At 48.6% G+C, this 19500-nt stretch overlaps 1 protein-coding gene across 1 annotated transcript in view; it reads left to right on the top strand.

Moving 5' to 3' along the window:
• Positions 1 to 226: 226 nt before the first annotated feature.
• The window catches only part of LOC125447370 (rho GTPase-activating protein SYDE1), a 52483-nt gene continuing 33209 nt past the window's right edge, over positions 227 to 19500 (top strand). Inside the window, exon 1 of the mRNA XM_048521692.2 lies at positions 227 to 357. Coding sequence (XP_048377649.1) covers positions 276 to 357 — 82 coding nt within the window. The 5' untranslated portion in view covers positions 227 to 275. The remainder of the gene's footprint in view (positions 358 to 19500) is intronic.

Raw genomic sequence — 19500 nt, forward strand, 5'->3', positions numbered from 1 at the left:
GGGCCAGGGACGCCGGGGGGGTCTCCCCTTATACCCCCCACCCCCCGGGGCGGGAATACGCTGGCGCTGAGCGGGCGGCTGCAGGAGGAGGATCGCGGCGGCGCGCTGGGGCTGGAGGAGGCGGGGGGGGGGGAACCGAGAGGGAGCGGGCGGGTGCTGGGGTGGTCGGTGGGAGAGTGCAGCCGGCCCCGTGTCCCGGGCACCGACACCCGGGGGGCGGGCACACACACAGGGAGAGAGAGGGAGAGAGAGAGTCCCTCCCGCAGCTCCCGGCCATGGCCGAACCGCTACTTCGCAAAACTTTCGCTAAACTCCGGGCCAGGAGGAGGAAAAGTTTAAAAAACGGCCGGAGTGAAGGTACCGGGAGACGCGGATGGAGGGAGGGTGAGGGAGACGGAGGGTGAAGGAAAAAGGGGCTCGTGAGGAGGGCTTGAGGTAAGGGGATGAGGGAGGTGAAGGAGGAAGGACGGTGTGTGATGGTGAGGGAGAGGGAGTGAGGAGGCTGAGGAAATGAGGAAGTTGTGAGGGACTGTAAGAGGTGGGTGAGGGAGAGGGAGCTGAGTGTGAGCCAGGAGGGACAGGAGAGTGAGGTGAGGGCAGAGTCTGGTGATAGGGAGGGAGAGCAGAGTGATGCAAAGGTGAGGGAGGGAGGGAGGGAGGGAGGTGTAGGTGAGAGAGAAGGAAGAGGAAGGAAGAGAGAGTGAACGGAAGGAAATGGTCATTAGGGTCAGTTCAGGGAGAGGGTGACGGGGTGAGTCGAAGACAGATTGAGGGAATGGAGGAGGAGTGATGGTGGGTAAAGTGGTAAGGGAGAGGGCAACAGGATGATGAAAGCGAGCAGGGGAGGGAGAGCATAAGATGGGTAGGGGTGTGGGGATGGAGGGCAGGGAGGGAGAGGTGGAAACAAGGGAGGAAAAATGGTGACTTGCATGAGGAGGAAGAAGCATGATGGAGGGGGACGATGTGTAAGGGGGAGACAGCAGACTAAAATGAGGCAGATTGGTGATGGGGGCATTGGGAGGATTAAGGGAGCACAGCAATGTCAGGGTGAGAGGAAGCAATAGAGAGCAGGAGGTGGGGATGTAGGTGTGGGGAGGGGGTGAAGGCAAGAGAGGCCTGCAAGTGCGAGAGTGGCTTGCACTGATGGTATCTGCTGGGGAATGTGTGTATTAAACAGGCCAGCTTTGTGTCTGTGACTGGCCTCTGGCTTTGAGTTGGGACTACATTTGATGCTTAAGGAAATGCTATGATGGAAGTGCAGCAATATCTAGGCCTGCGACGTTTTAACAATTCAGTGTTGGTTGTAATTTGCTGGAGATTTGGATGCAATGAGACTTTAATGCTGTTGTCCTACTGCATAGTGACCGTGCAGAATGATGCAGAACCTATGTTGCTCCCTGCAATTGTGTTCCCTGTGATCACAGTGCAGCCTGTGAACTGTGTTCTCTGGGCCTGAATTTATTGGCCTCCAATATCATGCCTCTTGTTTCATTTAAGATTCTGGACAGGGTGCCCTTTCCAATGAAGGCTACTGTGGTGCCACACAGAGTCAGTCCTAAGCTGCCTTGATATCAAAGCGAGCTAGCCCGTGCAAATGCACTAGGCAGTGAGACCACTAAATGGTATGTTGTCTTTCATGGTGAAGGGGACTCGAGCACAGGATCGGGGATGTCTCCCTGTAATTATACAGGGCTTTGGTGAGACCACACCTGGCGTACTGTGTGCAGGTTTGGACTCCTTATTTGAGGAAAGACATTCTGGCTATGGGCAGAATGAAACAAAGATTTATCAGACTGATAGTAGGAACTGCTGATGCTGGAAAATCTAAGGTAACAAGGTGTAGAGCTGGATGAACACAGCAGGCCAATCAGCAGGAATGCTGACATTTTCCTGCTCTTCTAATGCTGCTTGACCCGCTGTGTTCATCCAGCTCTACACTGTTTTATCAGACTGATCCCAGGTTGGCAGAGTTGAGGAATGAAGAGAGGGTGAAGGAGAGGGAAAGAAGATCAAAGCCATATTTGCCATCAGTTGTTGGGTGCAGGGTGTGGCTGAGTTGGGGGGGGATGGGTCATAGAATCCCTGCATTGTGGAAGCAGGCCATTCAGCTCATTGAGACCACTCCAACCCTCCAAAGAGCATCCCATCCAGGCCCAACCCCCTACCCTGTCCCTGTAACTCTGCGTTTCTCATGGCTAACCCACCTAGTTGGATATTATGGGACAATTTAGTATGGCCAACGTCTTTGGACTGTCGGAGGAAACAGGAGCACCTGGAGGAAACTCATGCATACAAAGGGAGAATGTGAGAACTCCACACAGACAGTCACCCGAGGGTGGAATTGAATCCGGGTCCTTGGCGCTGTGAGGCAGCAGTGCTAACCACTGTGCCACCCTGTCTTACTGTAGGTTTAATGGGTAAGGATCGAGCTAAACATTTAAGAGAGCAAGAGTCGGGCTGGCTAAGCAGATTCAGGGCTAGGGACTCTGGGCAGTTTGCCACGACTGCTGGGACCTCAGTACCACACCCTGACTGTCCTTATACAGAGAGAGAGAGAGAGAGATACAATGCTGCACATTCCTAAGGAATGTTCCCTCTCCAGACAAAGTGACAGACTCATCACATTAAACTCAACAACTGCTGAGGTTACCACACAGCCTCAGAGATTAGTGTTCGCTCAGTAATAATAATGGGTGAACAATCAGCAGCGTTTGGATTGTATCTGAATTTGGGAAGTGTGAACACAAGAGAGAGGTTGCACTTATGTCCCTTAAGGGGCAATCAAATTGATTGGAAGGGGAGCAGTGACGACAGTGGGTAGGGCTGGCAGGCGTTTCTAGGGGTAGTTCGGGAGGTGCAGCAGAAATTCATTCCAATGAAGAAGAAGCATTCCAAAGGGAACATGAGACAACCATGGCTGACAAGGGAAATCAGGAGCAGCATAAATGCCAAAAAAACATGCAATGTGGTAAAGATGAGTGGGAGGCCTTTAAAGGCAAGCAGAGGATAATTAAAAAAGAACAATAGGTGGGGTGGACGGGGTGGTGGGGAGCAGAGAAGATAAAATATGAGGGTGAGCTAGTAATATCAAAAAAGATTGCAAGAGTTTTTCAATACATAAACGATAAGAAGGAGGCAAGAGTCGACATTGGACGATTGCAAAATGAAGCTGCAGAAGTCATAATGGGGAACAAAGAAGTAGAGGAGCTGAAGAACTACTTTGCATCAGTTTTCACCTAGGAGACATCATCAGCATGCCAGAACTTTGAGGAAGTCAGGGACAGGGGTGAGTGCATTGGTCATCGCTAAGGAGGAGATGCTGGTGAAGCTGAAAGGTATAAAGATGGATAAATCACCTGGGCCAGATGGACTACACCCTAGAGTTCTGAAGGAGGTAGCTGAGGAGATTATAGAGGCATTGGCATGATCTTTCAGGAATCACTAGAGTCATGGAAGGATCCAGAGGATTGGGAAAAGGCTAACGTAACACCCCTGTTCAAGAAGGGAAGGAGGCAGAACACAGGAAAGTATAGGTCAATTAGCCTGGCCTCGGCCGTTGTTAAGATTTTAGAGTTCACCATTAAGGTTGGGACCGCGGAGTACTTAGAAGTGCAAGGTAAAATACGGCTGAGTCAGCATGGCTGCATGAAGGGGAGGTCAAGCCTAACTAATTTGTTAGAATTCGTTGAGGAGGTAATCAGAAAGTTAGACAAAGGAGAGCCAGTGGACGTGATCCATTTGGATTTCCAGAAGGTCTTTGGCAAGGGGCTGCACAGGATGCTGCTAGATAAGCTGAGTGTAAGGGGCCAGGTATTGGCGTGGCTGGAGGTTTGGCTAACTGGCAGAAGGGAGAGAATGGGGATAATGGAGTCTTTCTCAGGATGGCAGTTGGTGACTTAGTGAAGTTCCGCAACTATTCACGTTCTATATTAATGGCCCGGATGAAGGAACTGAGAGCATTGTTGCTAAGTTTGCCGATGTCACCAAGATAGATGGAAGAGTAAGTGGCATTTCGGAAGCGGAGAGGCTGCGGAAGGACTTGGATGGGCTCGGAGAGTGGGCAAAGGCATAGTCTATTTTCTCAATGAGGAAAGGCTTCCCAAATCAGAAGCACAAAGTAACTTAGTCCTAGTTCAGGATTCTCTTAAGTTTTAACATGCAGGCTCAGGAACTCAAATACAATGTCAGCATTCATTTTGAGAGGCCTGGAATACAAGAGCAGGGACGTACTGCTGAGGTTGTATAAGGCTCTGATCAGACTGTATTTGGAATATTACAGGCAGTTCCGGGCCCAGTGTCTAAGGAAAGATGTGTTGGCCTTGGAAGGGGTCCAGAGAAAGTTTACAAGAGAATTTACCCCTGGGATAAAGGGGTTGCCACATGTGGAACAGTTGAGGCCTTTGGGTCTGAACTTGATGGCGTTTAGAAGGATGAGGATAGTTGGTGGGGGTTGGCTGATGGTGGTGGAATGAAACATACAGAATACTGAGAGGCCTGGATAGAGTGGGCATGACGAAGATGCTTTTAATACTGGGAGAGACTAGAACCCAAAGGCACAGCCTCAGAGTGAAGGGACTGAGATGAAGAGGAATTTCTTCAGCCAGAGAGTGGTTAATCTGTGGAATTCATTGTCACGGAACGCAGTGGAGGTCAAGTCACTGAGTATCTTTAAGACAGAGACAGATAGGTTTTTGAATAGTAAGGGGCTAAAGAGTTAAGGGAGGGGGCAGGAGAATAAGGTTGAGAAACATATAAGCTGTGATCACATGGCAGAGCAGACTTGATGGGCTGAATGGCCTAATTCTGCTCCATATCTTATGGTCTGAACCTGGGAACCTGATCCCTGAAATTCTTGTTGTTTAATTTATCTCTGGGAGTGGGGGTTGTTGGCTTGGGGATTGTTCGTTGGCCTTCGTCTTGTTTATCTCATGATTGCCCCTTGAGAGGATGGCGGTGCAGTGCCTTCTTGAATTGCCGCAGACCGTGTGGTCGAGTGGCACCCATAGTGCAGTTATGGACGGAATACCAGGATTTTGACCTGGTGACAGCAAAAGAACAGCGATAAATTTCCAAGTTAGGATGGTGAGTAGCTCGAAAGGGAATTTGCAGGGGCCCCCATGTATCTGCTGCCCTTGTCCTTCTTGGTGGAAGGTGTGGTCTGAGGATCTTTGGTGAATGTCGATGGTACACAATGCTGCCACTGTGCCCGAAGGAACATTTAAAGCCTGTGAGAGTCATTGATGAGAATTTGCAATTAAAAGTAAGAAAGGGTGTTGTTTTGCTGTTGGGGGGGGTTTAGTCCAGCTGATGTCTGTTTGAAACATGAATGTTTCAGAGCCCAAGAATCCAAATCAGAAAGATTCCTTTTCCTGTGTTCTCTGCTGTCATTTAGTGCTGTGCAATGGAGAGGCTGGAATTTTGCAGGACAGTTTTTGAAAGGAGTGGGGACTGGCTGGAAGGGCTCCAGTGTAACTGTTTTCTCCATCGTGTTTATTTTTACTCTGGCCAGCGGGCGTCAGTGGGAGAGGAGGGGGCGAGCAACTCCCAAGAAATGTTTGCAGTGAAGTGAGCCTTTTCAAACAGTGAGCATCCAACACTACAGCGGGAGCTATATTTGCGTTTTTTTTAAAGTGGGGATGGCTGATAATCCATTTGACTGACTTGGAGCGACAGTGAGCAGCTCAGGAATGTGTTTGAGGTTACAGCCTGAGCAATGGGTGTGCGGATGCCTTTCAAACTGGTAGGAAAGGGGACAGGACAGTGACATTCGGAGGCATCTGATCCCTCTCTCTCAACAGCAGAAACAAGAAAAAAAATGTTTCAGCTGCAGAGCCTTCTGACCGTGCCAGAGTAGTGGGTTCGCATCCTCAGTGACATCCCCTTTAAGGCCCCATCCTGTTTGCCGTTTACAAAATATTGAGGGCTTGCCTTGAGTTTGGGATGCCCCAGGAATGAGCAGGGGGGACTCGGTATTTCAATTGTGCCCTGTTGGCGCTGTAATTTAAAGGTCGGTCTCCCCAGACCACGCTAAAATTGTCAGGGGGAGTTACAACATTTTTTTTCACCCGCAGCCTTTATAAATACTTGCTTTGCTTGAGAAAAGAATTTTGGAGATGGTGGGGTTTGGAGGGGAGCTGTGTGGTGGTGGGGGGGGGGAGTGGCGGGTGGGGATGGTGAATTGACTGCAGCCTGTCAGTCTGTTAGAAAGTCTGTTAGCTTTTTGTTTGGCATTCCTGTGGCACATACAATCTGTCACGGAGCCCACACTGGGTATAGTGGCAAGTCCAGTGGCATGTCTCGTGTTGGGATTATCAGCAACATTTGGCCAAAGTTCGCAACAATGCCTTGGTGTCAGTAAGGTGTTTTCCCAGGGTAGGAGAGTCCAGAACATAGTTTAAGGTTAGAGGGGAACAATATGAAAGGGATCCAAGCAGCAACTTTTTAACACAGAGGGTGGTGCGTGTATGGAACAAGCTGCCAGAGGAAGTGGTGGACAACATTTAAAAGGCATCTAGATAGGAATATGAATAGGAAGGATTTAGAGGGATATGGGCCAAATGTTGACGAATGGGGATGGGTCAGATTGGGATGTCTGGTCAGCACGGATGGATTGGGATGAAGGGTCTGCTTTCAAGCATGTGATTCTTCACGGTACCAAGCCCTGTTTAGGCCTGGGTTGAGGGGGAAGGGAGTCCTTGCCCTACTAGCTGTCCTGGCAGCAGGAGGGCAAATCATTGCAAAGGCATTTTTTTAAGAGCTCAACATTAAAACGCCCAGCTCGTGTTCCCAAAAGTGTCTATTCAGCCCCTCCATACAGACTCGACTCAGGCAGTTTTCCAGACAGCTCAGTGTGAATGTTATCACGGAGTATTCAGGAAGTGCTCAGTTGATTTGTGCTAACGCTATCTTCCCTAACTCCTGTATTGCATCCTGTTCACTCTCCCCTCCTGTTCTCGCAGGCCTGCTTTGGCCCATGCTTTAAAATGTAGTGTTAAGATTTAACCACCAACCCCAAAGCCCCTCGACCTGTCCCTCCCCTTCTTCAAGGTGATCCTTTAGATATGATCTAGTGGATCAAGTTTTATTTTCGAGGAATTGAGGGATCTCAGCCAGGATCTTGTTGACTGGCAGGGGCGACTTGATGGGCTGAATGGACCTATTCTTCAGCCTTGATGGGCTGAATGGACCTATTCTTCAGCCTATTTTGTATGTCCTTCGACCGAGCCTGCTGTCACTGATACCTCCTTATGTGGCTCAGTGTTTTTTTTAAAGATATACTGTATTTTTGCAAAGGGGCATTGCTGGCTAGGCTGATATTTGTTGCTGGTCCATAACTGCCCTGGAGAAGGTGGTGGCATACTGCCTTAGTGTTTGAAAGTGCCGCGGTGAAACATTGCTGGGTTGCAGGCACCGTGTGAATGCAGGATGTTGTTGGGCGCTGCAGGGGCACTGATGCTGATTAATGTCTGCCTGTACCCAAGGAAGGTGTTTCCAGTGAGACTCCTGTCTGGAAAACCCCATGAGCAGGGGCAGGGGGTGTGTGGGATGGTGGTAAGGCAGTGCGATGGTGGGGATGATGAAGGCTTTGTTTATGAGTTGCAGGGACGTTGGGGGTGAACCTAGGGCCTACAAACAGAGGCCCCTCTGTCAGGGTGTAGTCAGGAGCCAATGAGTGAGCATGTGTGTGGGACCCACTGATTGACATGTTACCCTCAGTGTAATGAGCTGTACCGGCCTTACCCACAGCTGGCTGTTTACCTGGTCGCGCACAAGCGGTTAATTTATCCTGGCTTTGAGTCTTTTTTGATCTAGTGGTATTGCCAGGCCCGTGACTGAAGGGAATGCGGGAAGATACAATGAACTGGAGCAGAAACTTCGGGCACATGGGCGATGGAATGGAAAATGCTTCTGAGCTGTGTGTATACTTTTCCATTCAGCTGCTCAATCCTGACCCTCCATACAACAAGATCGTGGCCTGACCCAGCCCAGGTCTCAGCTTCCTGATATTTTCTACTGGTGCACACATCATGAAATCCCTGTAGCGCGGAAGGAGGCCATTCAGCCCGTTGAGTCTGTACTGACCCTCTGAAGAGAAGCCCACTCAAATCCACCCCATGTTAACCTTGGCTAATCCACCTACCCTGCACATCTTTGGGACCGTGGGGGTAAACTGGAGCACCCGGAGGAAACCTTACCAGACAATTCCACACAAATAGTCACCTGAGGCTGGAATCAAACCCGGGCCCCTGGCAGTACGGGGCAGCAGTGCTAACCACTGAGCCGCCCTGGTCAGCTCCTTCATATCTGCACGTGCAGAAGGTCATGTATGAGGAACTGGAGGGCCGGTCTCTTAAATTATTAAGCACAGACTCTTTGTGAGCTGTAGAGTGTACACACATCATGGTTAGAAAGAAGGAAGATTAACCTTATTTAAATTTAAATGATTCTGAGAGGTCTTGACGTGGTAGATGCTGAGAGGATGTTTCCCTACGTGGGGTTTTCTGGAACTAAGGGGTGAATTTCACAATAAGGGGTCTCTGCAGGTTATGGCGGAGTCAGGGAGGTGTTACCTCCTGCCAGAGAATCAAGAGCATTTGGAATTCTCTTTCTGTGTCATCCCAAAGACGAATATACTGAACTTAAGAAGGGTCCCAACCCGAAACATCAACTTTTCTGCTCCTTTAATGCTGCCTGGCCTGCTGTGTTCCTCCGTTCCACACAGTGTAACCATATACCTAACTCTTCCCCTCTCTCCATAGACACTGCCAGACCTGCTGAGTCTTGCTGGCAGTTTGTGTTAGTATTTCAGACATCCAGCAGTGCGGTACTGTGCTTTTATTGCTCAGCGCTGGGTAACTCAACCTTAGACGTGTGCGGAATTCTGGTTGACGAGGGAGTCAGAGTTGAGAATGCTGTGATCCTATTGACGGGCAGAGCAGGCCTGCGCGGCCAAATGGCCCACCCCTGCTCCAGTTCTTTGTGTTTAGAATGGTTATATAGAATCTAGTCTGCAAGGACCTCCTTGGACATCTGTCCTTTTCATTATTTCAGATAAGGCAAACAAGGTGGGGTGTGAAATTGTTTGTTCACCTTGATAGATGTATTTACAGAGTGCAGCATTGTTCACTTTTGCAGGAAGAATGAACAGAAAGAAACATATCATGTACATGGTGAGAAGTTATAGAGTTCTGAGATGCAGAAGGGATGCGTGTGCCATGGTGTGTGAATGACAAAGAGTTTTTTTAAACATTGCACTTGAGCATTGCTGGCTAGGTCACTGGGCCGTGTTAAGAAAACCATTAGGCCAACTGTTCCTGCAGCATCTAAGGAGCGGGAAAGCTGACGTTTCAGGAAGGGTCTAGGCCCGAAACAGCAGCTTTCCTACTCCTAACATGCTGCTTGGCCTGCTGTGTTCATCTAGCTCCACACCTTGTTATCTCAGATTCTCCAGCATTTGCAGTTCTCACTATCTCTGAGGCCAACTGTTCCTTGTAGATTTGACTGAATTCAGATTTCACTGTCTTGCTTTGGTGGGTCCAGACCTTTGGCCTGGATTTCTGCATTGCTAGCCCAGTGACATTACCACTACACCATTGCTTCCTGTTAATGACACAGACGCAGCAAGTAATTAGGACATTTATAACTTATTGCGAGGGGAATTGAACATAAAGCAAAGAGATTATGCATCAATTATACAGGGCACAGGTAAGGCCAAGCCTGGTGTCCTGTGTACGGTACAGGCTTCCACATTTACAGAAAGGTGTAAATGCACTGGAATCAATGCAGAGCAGGTTTATGAGATTGATACCTGATGGTGTTTTATGAGGAAAGGTTGGACAGACCTAGGCTTCACCGTGCGCCCCCGCCTCCATTTTCCAGGCAGAGACGTTTTTCCTGAAATCCCGATTGAATTTAAAAGTGGCGGCATTCCAGTTGTGCTTTCTGGTTTTGGAGAGCTTTGCCCCAACTCAACACCACTAAGTGGAAGCATTTTCTCTCTGTCTCACCTGATCAAACCCTGTCTTAAATCTGCCTGGGACCTACCTGGCCCGAGTGCAGTTATCAACTTGGGCCGTCACGGTGGCTTGGTGGTTAGCACTGTGGCCTATAGCACCAGGGACCTGGGTTCGATTCCACCTTCGGGCGACAGTCTACGTGGAATTTGTATGTTCTCTCCGAGTCTCTGTGGGTTTCCTCCAGTTTCCCTCCACAGTCCAAAGATGTGCAGGTTAGGTGAATTGTCATGGCAAATTGTCCATAGTGTGTAGGCAAAGTGGGTTAACCATGGAAGATGCAGGGTTAGGGAAAAGGGGTGGGGGTGGGATGCCCTTCAGAGGGTCAGCATGGACCCAATGGGCTGAATGACCTACTTCCACACTGTAGAGATTCTATGATCCTATAATGTTATAGGGTTCTACTTGGCCTTCACTTCTTGCAGAAAGAAGTTAGCCTTTCCTGACAAGTCTATCCTCCCAGTTCAGCCACCATATTCCGGAATCTTCTTTTCCTTTCTCCTGTCCCTGTATATCCTTTCTACAGTATGGAACCTCATTGTTTTCCAATGGTAGTCTATCCGAAGGTTCAGTTTTTTAAATTTTATTTTTGCGAAGACCTGAGGTTGTGAAAAGGTGCTATATAAATGCAAGCTTGTCTTTTCAGTTTATCACAAGTCCTTCGCTATTCAACACAGTCTGCCTAGAACTGTAAACTGGCTTGATGCATGGGAACTGCAAATGTGTTTAAGATAACTCCAAAATTGCGAAGGTAGCACAGAAAATGTCCCTAGCTATTTCACTTCTAAACTACTGTTCAAAAACAGATCAGTTTTAGCTGGGTTAGGTGGGGTGATTGGATCAAACATTAAGTGTAGCTTGGTCTCCATTTTAGACTCGAGCAGTTCATACATGTTTATAATAGAACTTCCTATGTAAACGTGTCACACGGTAATGACTCCCTCTACTGGTGGAAAGTTGCAGTTATAGTCTGATTAACTCTCACAATCAGATTCTATGATACACAAACAAGAAGCATGATAAGACCTTTCGGCCCCTCGCCCGCTCTGCTATTAGTTTAGATACTGCTGCTGTGATTGTGTGTCTTTTGTTCTTTTCTGCTATCCCGCAAAAACAATTGAGTGCTTCGTTAGTCAGGAATCTATCAACCTCGGCCTTAAGAATTCCCCAGTGATATGTAAATACCGCGAGAGGAAGGAAAATCCCCATTTCCATCCCAAATGGGTGCTCCATTATTTTGAAACAGTGTAATCATGGGGGAACAAAATAGCTGTGTGTATGCCCATAAATGTGCACAAAGTTAATATTTCCTGACTGAAGCTTTTCAATCTGGATGTAAGTCAAATGTGAACATTGATTAAACGTTCTTCATTTTGACCCTTCTTGTTTAAAAGCCCTGAATATTGGGCACTGTCCAGGTTTCTGCTCGAGTTAACGATCTCGTTTTGTTGATTGAGTGACTGGCTGTTGTCTTTCATCAGTATGTTTGAGATACAATCAATTTGCACCTCTCAGCAAACACAGCATCAGACAGCAATCCCCACATTGCAGGGGCTACTGCTTTAGCATTATCTCTGTTGCAAAAATGGATTCTAATCAATATATCGCCCAGGCGGGAGACCGTGCCTCTTGATGTTAGAAACGCAGGCAGGTCAAAGTACAACTTGCTTCTCCCTATTTAAGAAGCAATGTAATTGCATTGGAAGCAGGTCTGAGAAAGTTCATAGAGTCATAGTTATACAGCACGGAAATAGACCCTTGGGTCCGATACATCTGTGCCAGACAAATACCTTAGACTGATCTGATTTGATTTATTTATTGTCTAGCGTATTTATTACAAATGCAGTTAAAAAGTGTTATTTGGTGCCACTGCTCCCTGGCACCATCTTAAAACACAGAAAATAAACCAAGGTGCAGAATGTAGAGTCAGCAAAATAAAACAATGAAGTACATCTTATAGTCTAATCTCAATAATGTTAGGTGGTCTTTGGAAGAGTTCCCATGGGCCTGGATCTGGGCTGCTCCACGCCAATACTTCAAGTCCCTGCTGCAGCCGTGCTTCACTGTGCCACCTCAGGCCCATTTGCCAGCAGTTGGTCCATATCCCTCTTAAACCCTTCCTATTCATGTCCTTGTCCAGATGCATTTTAAATGTTGTAATTGTACGAGTCTCCACCACTTCCTCTGGCAGCTTGCTACAAACACAGACTGCCCTCTGTGTGAAAAAGTTGCCCCTTGGGTCCTTCTTAAATCTTTCCCCTCTCAACTTAAACCTATGCCTCTCTAGTTTTGGACTGCCCCACCCTGAGGAAAGGACCTTGCCTACTAACCCTATCCATGCTCCTCATGATTTTATAAACCTCTGTAAGGTCACCCTTCAGCCTCTGACACTCCAGGGAAAATAGCCCCAGCCTATTCAGCCTCTCCCTGTAGCTCAAACCCTCCAATCTCGGTAACGTCCTTATAAATCTTTTGTGAACCTTATCAAGTTTCACAATATTCTTTCTATAGCAGGAATACCTGATATTCCAGTAGTGGCCTAACCAATGTCCTGTATAACCACAACATGATCTCCCAACTCCTATACTCAATGTTCTGACCCACAAAGGCAAGCGTGCCAATTACCTTCTTCACTTTCCTATCTACGTGCAACACCATTTCCAAGAAACTACGTTCCCTTGAATGACTCCTAAGATGAGGGATTATCTCTCCTGAAGAAAGACTGGACAGTTTAGGCCTGGAGCTTAGAGGAAACGACAGGTCTGTTTGACATGCCCAAGATCCTGAGGGATCATGTCATGGTGAATGCTGAGAGGATGTTGCCCCCATGTGGGGGGGGGGGGTGACTAGAACTAGGGGTCACCATTCACAGTGTAAGAGGCCTCACATTGAAGGTGGAAATGAGAAAATCATTTTCTCTTGAGTTTGTTAGTCTGTGGAATCCTCTGCCCCAGCTAGGGATAAAGAATCAATGAATGTTTTTAAATAATTTTCTGATGAAGGGTCTAGGCCCAAAACATCAGCTTTTGTGCTCCTAAGATGCTGCTTGGCCTGCCATGTTCATCCAGCTCCACACTTTGTTATCTCGGATTCTCCAGCATCTGCAGTTCCCATTATCCATGATTAATTTGTCAGATTTTGTTTTTAATCATTTCTCAGCAAAAAGCTCAGGATAGACAGTGATGCCTTTACCTTCAAGTAGCTCACCTAATAACGAATAGAGACCTCCACTAAAATGACACCCCTTCCTTGCCTCTTTCTTCCCACTTCTCTGCAATTTCTGTGCTGCTCCGATCTGACTGATTTTAACCATGCCACAATTGTCACTTCAGTTGCATTAGCCCTAAACTCTAGAATTTCTCCCTGAAGCTTCTCAAACCCCTCTCTTTTTTTTCCAACCTTGCCCTTTAAAATGCCCCTTAAAACTAACATCTTTGCCAAAGCTTTTGTTGATGTGCCAAATACGATCAAATATTGTTTGATTTGTAGTTCTTTGAATGCATGGTGACATTAAAGGTGCTACATAAATGCAAGTTGTTCATGTGGGCTATGTCCATGAGCATAACGTATTTCAGGAGAGATGTTGGAGCTAGAAAGCCTTTGAGTTGGCAACACAGAAACAGAATTGTTCTGAACAGAATGAGGGAGAGAGAGACATTGCTGAAGCTTTATGTCCGGAACTGAACAGGACACACACAAGAATGCCTCATTTCTCCAATCACAACAATTTATATTGCAAGAGGAACGAGCTGCTAATTAGCTGACAGGTTGACTATGATTGGCTAAGGTGTTGCTATGGAGGAAATAATGGAATTTTTCAGTTCCGGGATGTGAATAATGCTGCCGGGGCTAGCGGTTGTTGCACCACCCCTAATTGCCCCTTGATCTGATTGGTTGGATAGGCTATTTCAGAGTCTCGCTGTAGGACTAGACTCACACGTTGGCCAGACCGGGTAAGGATGCTGGAGCTCCTTCACCGAACTACACTTGTGAAATAAGTGGGTTCTTACGACATTTGATGACAGTTGTCATGGTCACCATCATTCCCTTTTCTCTCACAGCAGTCTGGGATACCTCTCGTCACCAGCTCTAGCAGCCCTGGGGTTAATGGCAGGTGTGAAACCTCCCTCTGGTCAAAAGGAAGCATATAATTGCTTCCATTCCTGTTGCAATGTTGCCTTGGATCATATTAATTGCCCCCCCCACTGCTGTTCCTTATGTTTTACATTACCTGTGCAGTAAATGAAGTGCGGCACACTAGTTAAGGGAGCAGTTCCAAGCTCCTCAGATAGCCTCATGGGGAAAGGAGCAGCTTGTTGCTGTTCTGAGCTGCCAAGCACAGATAGACCCTGTCATTAATTCCAGTCCGTAGTTGGGGGAGTGGTGCTGGAAACCAGCCTGTGTCATAAGACTGTCATTGGAAAAGGGCACTGACACTGAGAGCAAAGCAACTTGCTTGTTTATTTATTCATGGGACATCACGGGTTACACAGCGTTTTTATTGCCCTTGAGAAGGTGGGGGTGACGTGCTTTCTTGAACTGCTGCAGTCCATGTGCTGTAGATTGACCCACAGTGCCCTTAGGGAGGGAATCCCAGGATTTTGACCCCAGCGACACTGAAGGAACGGTGATATGTTTCCAAGTCAGAATGGTGAGCAGCTTGGAGGAAAATTTGAAGGTGGTGGAGTTCCCATGTATGTGCTGTCCTTGACTTTTGAGATGGATGTGACCATGGGTTAGGAAGGTGTTGTCAAAGGAGCCTTGGTGAGTTGTTCCACTGTGTCTTCTAGACAATGCACACTGCTGTAATTGAGTGGCGGTTGTGGTTTTTGGATGTAGTGCCAGTCAAACAATCCTGGATGGTGTCAAGCTGTTTGAGTGTTGTTGGCACTGCACCCATCCAGGCAAGTCACACTCCTGACTTGTACCTTATGGATGGTGACAGGCTTTGGGGAATCAGGAGGCGAGTTACTCGCCACTGCCACTTCCCAGCCTCTGACCTGCTCTTGTAGCCACTCTGCTTGTGTGGTCAGTTTCTGAAATAAATAAGAACCCCCTGCCCCTCCCCCATTTTCTGAAGAAGGGTCTAGGGCTCGAACGTCAGCCTTCCTGCTCCTCTGATGCTGCTTGGCCGGCTGTGTTCATCCGGCTCTACACCTTGTTATCTATGGTAATTTTATAATTGTTTAAAGAGTCCAGAATTTTATTACAACGTTATTAACAAATTGTATTTAAATTTAAATGGTGAGCTTGACATTTCCAGAGTTTTATTCCAGCTCTCTGGGTTCTGAGCCCAGCAACAATATCAGTCTGTTATGGAGATGCAGTGGGTACGATGTTGATGGAGGTAGACAGATGGAAGGGGGGCTGTGCTTTCAGAAGTGGGTCTGAAGACCTTCTCCTGGTCCTGGAGCATCAAGGCTGCCCTGGGTCACACTCCATATGAAGTCGCAATTACTGTCCATATGAGGTTGGTCCCTCTGTGTATGGGACCAGTGACCTCCCTGTATGGGGCTGGTCGCCCCCTGTATGGGATTTGTCCCTCTTTGTATGGGACTGGTCACTCCCTGTTTGGTACCGGTCACTCTCTGGGATCAGTCATTCCCTGTATGGGACTGGCCAATCCCTGTATGGGACCAGTCACTCTTACGGATTGATCACTCCCTGTATGGGACTGGTCACTCTTTGGGATCAGTCATTGCCTGTATGGGACTAATCACTCTTTGGGATCGGTCATTGCCTGTAGGGGACTGGTCACTGTTTGGGATCGGTCACTCCCTGTATGGGAGCGGGCAATCCCAGTATGAGATCGGTCTCCCTGTGTGGGACTGGTCGCTCACAGTGTGGGACCGGTCAATCCCTGTATGAGACCGGTCACTCTTTGGGATTGGTCACTCCCTGTATGGGACTGGTCACTCTTTGGGATCAATCACTCCCTGTATGGGACCAGTCACTCCCTATATGTGACTGGTCACTCTTTGGGATCAGTCATTCCCTGTATGGGACTGGCCACTGTTTGGGATTGGTCACTCTCTGTATGGGAATGGTCACTCCTTGTAGGGCACCGTTCACTTCTTGTATGGGACTGGTCACTCTCTGTAAAGGTCTGGTCACTCTCCATATGGGAGGCCAGTCCCCCTCTGTGTGGGGCCAATCACTATACGTATGAGGACTGGTCCCTCTCCTCATGGGGACCAGTCACCCTCCTAATAGGGACTGGCCACTTCATGTGTGGACTGGTCACTCTGTATGGGGCTGGTCAATGTCCGTATGTGGACCAGTCACACTCTGTATGGCAGCGGTCACTCTCTTCATGGGGCTGGTCACTGTCCGTACGAGAGCAGTTGCTCTCCATATGGAGACCGGTCCCTCAAACAGGCAGCTAATTGGCAGCAGGATGAGAGTTTTCTTGACACTGCTTGGATTGCAGTGAGCTGAGTTATAATTGGAGCTATTTAAGACGGTTTCTCTGTGCAGGAAGTAGTTGTTGATGCTTCAGTGTGAATTCCTGACCAGTGAGTAAGATGCTGTGGGAAATATTTCCTTCAGTTCACAGGAACCACTGGTGGAAAGCAGCTGCAGTGGGCAGCAGAAACTGAGGGAGGCAAGGTGAACGAGAGGCTGTGTGCCCGCAAGTCAGGACACGTTCGGACCAGAGAGCCCAAGGGGGAAGGGGATTTGAGTTGAGGAGAAGGAGGTTAGTTTTCAGAGCCAGTTGCCCCCTGGAAGCAATAAACAGATGTAGTAGGCTGTGAGTAACCACAGTCACAGGGAGAGGGAATATTCCAGTGTGTTGGCAAGGAGGCACAGGGAATATTTCCACAGGGCTACAGAGAGCTGGGCTTCAATTGAGGCTTTGATGAATGTATTTATTTTTATTCCTCTGAGGGAGTAAATCACTTTAAAGTTGTTGCTGAGAGAGGGAGGAAAGGGGCAGGAGACATGCCTGACCCACATTGGCTCGATGCAGAGTTTCACCACAGGGTGTGGTGTGAGGCTGTGAGAGCATTACATTCGCATTTTTTCGGAGTAAATAGTTAAAGATGTGGGGCGAGGACGGGAGCCTGAAGCACTTTCCATTGTTCCATCTGGGCCGGCATTGACACGAGGGGTTGAGCGGCTTATTCCTGTGATTTGATTCTGTCCCACCAAACCCCTGCTCCCTGCCAACTCCCTGTGTCCCGTAGCCCTGGGCTGGGCCGGTCACCCTGATCACTATAATTAGTCTTGTGAGCTCGATCCATTTGGACAATTGACAGGAGTGTGAGAGCTGGTCTCGGGGCCCTGGGGTTGAAGGGTGGGGTGGGGTGGGGGGTTGGGGATTGTGGGGTGGGGGTTGGGGTTGGGGTGGAAGCTGACTGCTGGAAGGTTCTGAGCTCAACCAACTCACATTTGCAAATATTATACGGTGACCCCTGCCCCCCTACCCCTAACCCCAGCCACTACCTCCCCATTCCCTCCTCGGCGTCACACCTTCAACCCCAATTCCCCGCCCTCCGCCTCGGGTGATCAGACTGATATTACCCCTGCAGTGATCTCTAAGCTGTCCCCCGTAGTAAACGGGACCCTGCCCCCGTAGTAAACTGGACCCTGCCCCTGTAGTAAACATGATCCTGTCTTTCTGGTTACGATGAATATTCCTCTGCTGATATGGAGATGCCAGGAGCTGTGAGCTTCTGTGTTCTCACAGAGTCGATGCTCAGTGGGGTATTCCATTTCAGACACAGACTGGATCCCCCCAGCACAGAGCTGGCTTTGTGTGTCCAGACAGGTGGGAGAGTGGACATCACTGGGAGCTGAGGAAGTGACAGGAGGAGACGATTCCTGTCTCACTGCCCTGTTCCATCTCTTCTCCTTGCACTCCAGCCCTTACCCCAACCCCCCATTCCCCCTCTCTCTCCCCAACTCCCTTTCCCACTGTCTGTGTCCTGCTCACTCTGACCTCTCTCTCTCTCTCTGCCTTACTCCTTCTCCTTCCATCTCCCCACTCTCACTTTCCCACTCCCTCCCCCTTCCCTTCTCTCACCCTAACCCAACTCCCGCCCCCGTCCCTCTTTCTCCATCCCCCTGTCCTCTTCCCCCTCTCTGCCCTGCTCCTTCTCCTGCTCTCTCTCTTCTCCCTCCCTGTCTCCCACTCCCTCCACTTTCCCTCATCTCTCCTCCACTCTTCCTCCCACTCACTCTCCCTTCCACCGCCTCCTCCCCCCCCCCCCTCCACCTCCGCCTGCCCTGTGCCCCCCTCCCCTCACCCTCCTCTACCCCACTCCTCCCACTTGCTCTCACCCTCCCACTCTCCCACTCCCACCAAACACTCCCTCTGCCCCCTCCCTCCCCCTTCCTGGTAGAAGTGAGAGTTAGGGCAGCTGGCAGCTGTTTCCCTGACCCTGCCTGTGTTCCTTGAGCTGGGCTCAGAGGCACTGGCACCGTTGTGTTCCCAGCAAGAAGTGCAAAGAGAGTAGCTGAGCTCCCTATACCCCATCCCTGGTCCTGTCAGAGTGGGTATGTAGATAGCGTGGAGCTCAGTGTATGAGGCACCCCGTGACTGACCAGCTTAGCGACATGTTCAGGCCTGTGTGTGGAGATAACAACTGTTTGCAGGGCACACATGGGATGTGGGTGTCATTGCTAACTTTATTGGCATGTATTGCCCCTCACTAATTGCCCAGAAGGCAGCTGAGAGTTAGCTGCATTGCTGTGGGTCTGGAGTCTCACATAGGCCAGACCAGGTAAGGATGGCAGATTCCATCTTTAAAGGACGTTAGTGAACTAGATGGGTTTTTTCCCAACAATTGATAATAATTGTCATGGCCACCACCACTGAGACTAGCTCTGTACTCCAGATTTGAATCTAATTTAAATTCCACCAGCTCCTGTGCTTGGTTTTGAACCTTTATCCCCGGAGCATTATCCTCGTCCAGTGATATTCCCACAGTGAGCCCCCACAGCCATGCTTGCAATTATATAGTGCCTTTCACAGCTCGGTACTTTCTAAAGTTTCTAAAATTGCAATTTACTAAATGACTAGGGGACAGCGTTGGTTGAGGATATTGATGATAATGGCCTAACAATTGGTCATTTGCCTGAGATTGATTAACTCTGTGGGTTACTTTATTTAAAACAGTAAAATACATTTGAAGTTATGAAGCAAACACTGCAACAAAGCAACTGATGTCTGTGTGTGCAGCCTACGGACGTATGGCTGAATCACTTTCAGGCAGTGTTACAACATCATGTACACACAAGCATACAGTGTCTTTAAACATAAACTCTTTTAAAGGCAAGATACGCTCACAACAATGAGATAAATATGGGCCATGCCATCAGAGAGAACATAGGAGCGTCATATTGCATATGCTATGGAAAGCAAACCGGTGTGTGGTTTCAGAGATAATAGAAACTGTAGATGCTGGAAAATCTGAGACAACAAGATGTAGAGCTGGATGAACACAGCAGGCCAAGGAGCATCTGTGGAGCAGGAAAGTTGATG

Source organism: Stegostoma tigrinum, chromosome 35 (assembly GCF_030684315.1).
Source record: "Stegostoma tigrinum isolate sSteTig4 chromosome 35, sSteTig4.hap1, whole genome shotgun sequence".
NCBI lineage: Eukaryota > Metazoa > Chordata > Chondrichthyes > Orectolobiformes > Stegostomatidae > Stegostoma > Stegostoma tigrinum.